We start from the raw sequence: 8,465 nt of genomic DNA on the forward strand, positions 1-8,465 counted from the left end.
TTCTCCCTTCCTGTTTTCTGTCTGTATGGGTAAGACCACCCAGTCAAAAAACAAGTTTGCAGAACATGACTTAATACCTTTTCATTATTGTTGGCAGACACTGCTTTGCACACCCACCCATAATCTATTTTGAAGGAAAACTATTTGTGCCATGAGGTGGCTGGAGCATACAGTATGTACAGTATACAGCCAACTTAGCTTTAGACCCTCTTATTTCACAAAAGGTCTAACTATGAGGTAGACTATGTTATGAATGCTTGCCAGTAAGCAAGGGAGTATTTCACTGCCAAACATCAGCATGGCAAAAACATGTCTAAATTTCTATAGGGCCTTTATCCAAAGTTTTTTTCACTGACACAAACCACCAATGGCTGAGGCAACTATGCAAGGAACCGCCCTCATCGGGAGCAGTTAGGGGTTAAGTGTCAGTGACATGAAGCCAGGAGGAATCAGGGATCCAAACAGGAACTTTCCAGCTCCCAATTGGCCGCTCTACCTTCAGAGCCACTGCTGTCCTTCTAGTACAGAAAACACCCAGAAAGATTTAACAGTGCACTTACAAGTAGCCAGTTCTGTGTCAGTGACCTACCTCTAGTACCGGGCCTGCACCCAGAATGGTCCGTTCCACCCCACTACAGTAGCGCTGCTGGCTGAGGGCAGTCAGGCAGTGGATGAGATAGCTGGTGCTTTCGGTCTTGCCTGAGCCACTCTCCCCCGTTATGACAATACACTGGCTGACATGCTTGTGTAGCATGGTATGGTAGGCAGCGTCCGCTATGGCAAATATATGAGGACTCAGTTTGCCTAGCGGTTGCTTCTCATACATCTTGACGTATTTGGGGTTGTAGTAGCCGGGCAGGCACTTGTAAGGGTTGACTGCGATGAGAATGCCACCGGCGTACGTGTAGATCTTGCGTTTGTAGAAGCGCTGGCGCAAGGCTTCTACGATACTGTCATCGGTCAAGGTGGGGAGGGTGCAGAGGTCGTCGCATTCCTCCTCTCCACTCTTTTGCACCTGGGTGCCTCCATCGCAGACCTGTCTCTGGAGGATGAAATAGTACCCCTGGTCCTGCGGGTGTGGTTTCTGGGCCGTTGTGGGCCACAGGAGGACTTTCTCCACGGGGCGGTCCCCATTCTCCAGGACCACCGCCTGCCCTCCACTCTCCCTGAGCTCCAGCAAGCTGTAAGTCTGGCTCATATCCATCCCCAGGGCGGCTCCTGCATTCTGGATGACACTGAATGCAGTTTCCCCAGTCTTGGCCTGTATGGTGCAGCAAGGGGCTGTGTCCTGGGACAGCCCGAAGTAGATCTGTAGAACATACTGTCCATTCTGTCCCTTCTGTCCATCTGTAGCGCTCATCCTGACATGCACAGAAAGACCTCAGCATACCTCATTGCCCAAGCGTCCACTAAGCAACAATAAGGAGAGAGTGATTTGTATGAGAAATAATGTCAACTTTCAATACAATCATAGTAAATAAATATATAAATGAATGAATTGATTAATTAATCAAAATACAAATACAAATGATAGCCTAATCCAATATGAAGCAGCTGATATACTTTAATTCCTTACTAGCCGCAGAATGACTGATATTCCATAGACTGCATGTTTTCCATATGGAATACAGTAGCCTACACAGTATATGGTATATCACCACAGTACTTTTAAAATAAGGGCGAGTCATGAAAAGTAGGCTAATATACACTTGAGCATACATGCCTAAAAAGTGAAACTAAGATACTGTACTGTTGTTCTAATGTCTTACTAAATAAAGTACATCAATCGTCTTACTAAATAAAGTACATCAATCAATCAATCAATACTATACCAGAACAAGGGTACGTTTAACTTCTATTTAGCGTCATTGGCACTAATACATAACCATAATGACCATAGGTTTCCTCAATTTTCCCATAATTCCCAATAATTCCCCACGAAACACCCTTATGACATAACTTAACAAACACGACAAGAAGACAGACAGCCAAAGCCATAACGTTATTACTCACCTTCCTAAGTAGAGAATTCATTTCCCCAACATTAAAAGACTTTCTTCACAACAACAACAAGGGAGACTTGTTGTAGGCAACAACTCCTCGGCGCTCATGCAGCAGTAACTTGGAAAACACGTTCACCTGTGCTTCCGAAAAGGTGAGCACTAGCAGACTGTAATACTTTGATATAAATATTCCTGATGTAAATTGCGTAAAACTACTCTAATATAATAACTCTATACGTTATTATATGATAAATCTCAGTAAGAGCCTCCTTCATGAGATTTCCTCGAGGTCCTGCTCGAATGGTTTTTACTTCCTAGATTTCTCCACACACACACACCCGTCGACTGACGAGGTGGATAAACGTGGATGTGACCCAGTGGTGGAAAGTAACCAAGTACATTTACTTAAGTACTGTACTTAAGTACGATTTGAGGTATTTTTTTTTACTTCACTGGAGTATTTCCAATTTTCAGTACTTTTACTTCTACTCTACTACAGCCCAGAGGCAAATGTTGTACTTTTTAGTCCACTGCAATCATTTAAAAACTTTAGTTACTAGTTACTTTGTAGATTTGATTATTATTACAAAACATACATCAACCACATTTTGCAATTTGAAAATAGCAGATCTACGAGCTTGTAGAGATCGGCTATTTTCAAATGATTTCTTTGATAAATTGTTTAACTTGTGAAACGGGACATTCTGCATAATGAGTGCTTTCTACTTACTTTAAGTACATTTTGATACCAATGCTTTACTTTTACTCAAGTAAATTTTGAATTCCGGACTTTCACTTTTACGTAACAGAGTATTCCTACATTGCAGTATTGATTGACTTTTACTTAAGTACACTTTCTTCTATCACTGCATGTGACCCTTCATTGATCACACAGCTGATGAGCTACTGTAATAACACCAAAAGCGCTTTATAATGGAGGGAAAATACTCTCTAGAGTGGAGAACAAACTCTTTTACAGGGCTTAATTAAAAGAAGGCGAATAAAGTGCATAATTAGCGTTTTGATTTTACTTCAACGAGTGAACAAGTTGACACTTTATTTTAATGAGGATCTATTAGGCTAATAGTGAGCTTTGACCGACCCCTTGTGGGATTTTGAGATATTACCACACTCCTAATGGTAGACTTCAAAAACACAGTTATTAAGGGTATTTGTAAGTAGGCTCTAAGGGACCCCCATAAGAGAAGATGTCTCTATTATATATATATATATTTTTCAAGATTGTCAAAATAGCAGATCTTCTAGGTCGGGTGATTTTGATTAGCCGAAGTATTTGGTTAAAGTGGTTAAACTGATTGTGATGCTATATTAACTAATTTAGCTGGGGTAAGTGATATTTCAGGGGTCTCCCCATCTCTCCAGCTCTTTAATAAACAGAATTCTTTTTTTTTTAGGTTCTGCCACTTTTGTCCAATCATGAGAGAGTACCATATCAGCATTAATTCTATAGTGTTTCTGTACAAATTGTGTCTGCTAATTTATTTGTGCCATATCCTGTATGAGTTCTCTCTCCTGATTGGATAACAATGGTATCCTGACCTGAAAATGCATTTTATGTTTACTAAAGAGCTGGAGAGACAGCTAAGACTGTTACTGAACAAATACTCTAATTTTTGACTAGATCTTTGCTCTCAGAATATAGAGCCACTTAACACTTATTTTAACAAAAGAAAATCACTTACTGCACTTTTAAAATGATGGCAATGACACAGACAGTTGCGTTTTATATCTACAAAACCAGGAAAATGCATTGATAACAGAATGTAAAGTTTCACGTAACTTAAAGTAGACAGGATTATCTGTACTACACACAATGCAGGGCCTAAATGTATCTCTGCAGAGACTTTTAAATCTGCCTATCCTAAGCTATAATTGTTTTTTATCACTCTCTCTACTTTTATAGAAATCTGTATTATCACTGTTGTGAATTTAGTTGACCATCCATGTGGTCCTAAGGGTCTCTGTCTAACCAAGGGTGGTGAGTGATGGTTCAGTTGAGTGACGAGCTCGGAGAACAAGATGATACAAGGCAGTATCACACGACAAGTTCTGAAATGTATTACACACATAGAGAATATACATTATTGGACACCAGAAGATATGAGACAAGGAAAAGAACAGAATGAATAGGAATAGAACATGCATCTCGTTTCATTGTGTACAGATGTCAGTCTATCTGATAAAGTAGTTGATGGTCATGGTATCAAGGGTATCAGTATCTGCTACTTAATACGCAGATGAGAGTGATTCAACATGTAGGGGTCAAGTAGATAAATGTCAGTCTCATAATCATAACAATCACTCTTGAATGCACTTGCACATTTGTGAGAGTATAGGTCAAGGTCAAGATATCTTTGTTGGTACAAAGATTGTTGATTCAAAGATTACTATCTCTATGCATTTGATGTATTACCTTGCTTACTGTAAATTGCTCTGGATTAAGAGCGTCTGTTAAATGCCTAAATTGTAAATTGTAAACAGTGAGAAAATAATTAAAAGTGATAAAATGAAAGAAGAAAGAGAAAAAATATAATATATATATATACAGTATAAAAAATACATATACACATACATATATATATATATATATATATATATATATATATATATATATATATATATATATATATATATATATATATATATATGAATGCATGTCGCACAGTAGATAAAGCAACAACAGCACCAATATACAGCAACAGTGCATCTTCTTTTTTTTCTTCTTTATTTTTTTGTATTTATTCATAGTGCAAACATTATGACAGCTTCAGTGTTGAACATTCAGTTCCCAATGCACTCTTTCCCCCCCTTTTTCCCTTTTGAGCTGCCAAACAGACAAACAAAACACAAAGCAAAGTGTTCAAAGCTGAGGTTGAGGAGGCCACAATTAGCATAGACTACAGTAGGAGCCCAATACCATCATAAATAATAAGAAAGGATGAGAAATAAAGAAAATAATGATAATAATGTAAATAATAATAATGATGATCATAATAAATAATATTATATATAAATAAATAATCAAACAATATATAATCTATAATAACTAATACGTAGAAGACAAAAATAAAATAATTATAAATCAAATGTATTGCATGGAAGTATGTGGATGTATCCATTGAAAATAAAGAAGAAAATACTCAATGCATATCATTTATTTAAAAATCTCCCAATACCTATCTCAACCTCATTTTTTAAATAAAATACAAAGTCTCTTCATTTCATTTATCTGGAATAACAAGTCACCAAGAATCGGGATACAGGTCCTTTACTTACCATACTGTGCAGGCGGTCTAGATTTACCTAACCTAAAAAGCTTTATTACTGGGCATGTCAATTCAACCAAATCAAACAATAGCTCTCAAGTGTATGAATAAGGATTGAATCTTACGATGTATCACCTTATGAAAAAAATAACATATCCTTATTTTGACTTGGCAGCAGTCAAACGTATCACTGGCAATCCTATTGTATTAAATAGCTGGAAAATGTGTAAAGATATTGTGAAATACAACAACAACAGATTTGTGAAATAAAAGGATTCACTATCTCTATTCATTCCCATATGGAACAATCCTTCTCTGCCAACATCCTTTAATGATAACACCTTCAAACCCTGGTATGATGCAGGCATCAAAGAAATAAACCACTTGTTTAAAATGTGTCTTTCTTTTAAAGAAATACAAGACCTTCTACACATTTATTAAGTTTCTTTCAAGTTAGGCATATGGTCCAGTCTCTTGTTGAACCTAAACCATATAAAGTCGACTTACTTCTAAGGACGCCGGTAAAGTCTCTCAGATCGATCTCTGGATTTTATAAGGGCCATTTAGAATCTTTGCCAGAAAAAATGAGAACCAGACCTCTCACTCCAGATAAGCCCAGAAGATTGATCTTCCATATTGTGGTAAAATACATACCTGTTCCTATGACCTTCACCACAAGTTATCCTAATTCAAAACTATACATAGAGTTTATTACACGCCAGAGAAGCTGCATAAGATGAACAGTGAAATGTCTTTTCTCTGCTGGAGGTGCAAAAAACAGAGGGGGACTTTCATCCACATGGTAATGCAGTGTTGTGTCATCATTTTGGCACTCAATTGTAAATGCAGTATCATCTTGCTTGGGGATCTCTGTCCCCCATTCCCCTCGCCTATATGTCTTTTTGGCACTGGCGAGGAGGACGGTTGGAACAGACACCAAAAGCAAGCTTTTCTAGCAGCAAAGAAATGTATTACCATACATTAAAAGTCTTCTATCCCTCCTACAGTTTCACATTGGCTAAATTAACTATCCAGTTGCACTCCTCTAGACAAAATTCATTACAATATTAAGAATAGTTAGCAGGACTTTTGGAAAGTTTGGCAACCCCACATGGATTACTTTGCAACTATACCTATATACCTGTAGTTGAACTGATATACAGTGCAGGGCCGGCGTTTTCTCCAGGAAAAATATTGCCTAGGGCGCCAAATTGCCTAGCACCGGCCCTGATACAGTGCATCCTCTAGTAGCAGTATTAAAGGGAGACCTTTGTTAGTCCTTTGTTAGTCCATCATCCAGCTGATGAGTGACCAGTTAAAAGTGTCTTGCTCAGGGACACTTCCACACATAGCCTGGGCCGGTAGGCGAACCGGGGACCTTCTGCTCCCAGACAGCCTCTATCCCTGTCTTAAAAAAACTCTTTAAAAGCTCTAAAGTACGTTGTCCAATGGTAGGTTCAACGTCTCGGGCTGCCTCAGACCGGCAGATCGGCAATCGGGGGGCGAGGGGGGTCGCGTTTTCCGAGTTGAAAGTAGCTGTTAAGCAGTTTCTATACTTATACAGTAGGTGATATGCATTCAATGCGATGCGATGTGAGAGTGCGTACTACTAACACCAACTCGGGACTCCTGAATTGCTGCCCTCCACACCCTCCTGTCTAGTAGGGTTCTTGAGCTTTGCAGTGTTGTTAGCTCAGTCTGCTGTCGTGTCACAGTGTGTCTACATAGGTGGTGTGCCTCTTTCCCTTCCTACCTTTCCCTTCCTAGCTGCCTTGTTGGTTCCCACATGCAGTGTCAGTTTGTGTGCCACCGGTTCTGGGTGCCTGACACAGTGCCCAGCCAGCCTCATCCTTCTCTCTCTGACCTTGTCCGTGACCCATGGGAGGCCCCCGTAGAGTCCACGTTTTTGATGTGGCGTGCCCATGTGACACCAAGTGCCATTCGTAGCATTCTTGTGTAGACGCCGTCCAGAGCCTTTTCCTGCTGTGCTTTGAGCGTCCATGTCTCAGCTCCATACAGCAGACCTGACTCCACTGTAGCTACGAACAGCCTCACTCTCCTCATCCCATGCAGGACATTCCAGGCAAGTGCCCTGCGGACCTTCGGATCCTGTTCTATTGAAGCAGTCCAAGCACCAAGATATTTGAAGTCCTCACATTCAAAGTTTAAGTTATAAATACTTAGACTACTGAGACTCAGTCAAAAATATTTTACTGGAGGTTTAGATTTTGTAGATTTTAGATAGATTTTAGATATCATTTTGTGTTTATGGTTTGTTGATTTATTCATCATACTCTTTCCCCATGGAATCTTATATTCCACATATCTTAGTATGTGGAGTAGGCAGGCGTAGCATCATAGCATATCAATCTAACATTTAACATCAGCTTTTATTATTAGATTCAGGAATTATAGGCCAACATGAAAATGTTTGAATGGCATGCTGTAACTAGTGAAGAAAAGACGTTTATCATTCAATTGAACTATACAGCAACCACAAATAGCAACATATCATCATATAATGTATCAACAAAGATACTGATCATAGAAACATTGAGTCTGATCACTGAAAAATTACGTTGTACCCTTTTAAACCCTAAAACATCAATAATCTGAATAAAAAAGCCAATGTTGCAATTTAAAATACAGCAAAGTGGATTTTGTTACATGTACGTGTATAATTACAGTTTAAAGATATTAAAAAAATGAAAATCAATAACTTGGCTTCATAAACTCCTAATTTCCTCTTGCACACGTCTGCAGAAATCAGATCATTCCAGGGGAACACGGCCCAAGGTGAAACATAATTGTGATCATGGAAACCTGACAACTAAGGCCATTCAGAATCAATGGTGTGTCAAGTTATAATTATCAATTTGGTACACGTGAAACCTGCGCCTGTCCACATGTGGGTAGATAATGACTGCATGTGTGACGAGCGGTGTGTCCGAATTTAGTGGTGAGCCACATACTGTAGACACAGTGACAGCTTATTATACTGTGAAGAATGAAGGGATGCACTGTAAACAGTTACTCAGCACAAACCAGCCCCGCTTCATAACAAGTACACAGAGACATGCAGATTCACACGTAGACGGAAGACAGGCGAACAAATTGGGGCCCATACACTCATTTATGCAAGTACACACATACAGAACACACTCACATCCTGTGT

At 39.2% G+C, this 8,465-nt stretch overlaps 2 protein-coding genes across 4 annotated transcripts in view; one reads left to right on the top strand and one right to left on the bottom strand.

Moving 5' to 3' along the window:
- Nucleotides 1-2,357, bottom strand: part of LOC308094315 (myosin IXb) — a 36,654-nt gene extending 34,297 nt beyond the window's left edge. For all 3 annotated transcript variants that reach the window (XM_080440886.1, XM_080440885.1, XM_080440887.1), the window contains exons 1-2: nt 2,014-2,357; nt 590-1,409 (exon numbers count right to left, since the gene is read on the bottom strand). In XM_080440886.1, coding sequence (XP_080297012.1) covers nt 590-1,360 — 771 coding nt within the window. In that variant the 5' untranslated portion in view covers nt 1,361-1,409; nt 2,014-2,357. The remainder of the gene's footprint in view (nt 1-589; nt 1,410-2,013) is intronic.
- Nucleotides 1-8,465, top strand: part of sppl2 (signal peptide peptidase-like 2) — a 237,084-nt gene that overhangs the window by 214,008 nt on the left and 14,611 nt on the right. The gene's annotated exons all lie outside the window — the stretch shown is intronic.

This window comes from Gymnoscopelus braueri (genome assembly GCF_963280865.1).
Source record: "Gymnoscopelus braueri genome assembly, chromosome: 10".
Taxonomy (NCBI): Eukaryota; Metazoa; Chordata; class Actinopteri; order Myctophiformes; family Myctophidae; genus Gymnoscopelus; species Gymnoscopelus braueri.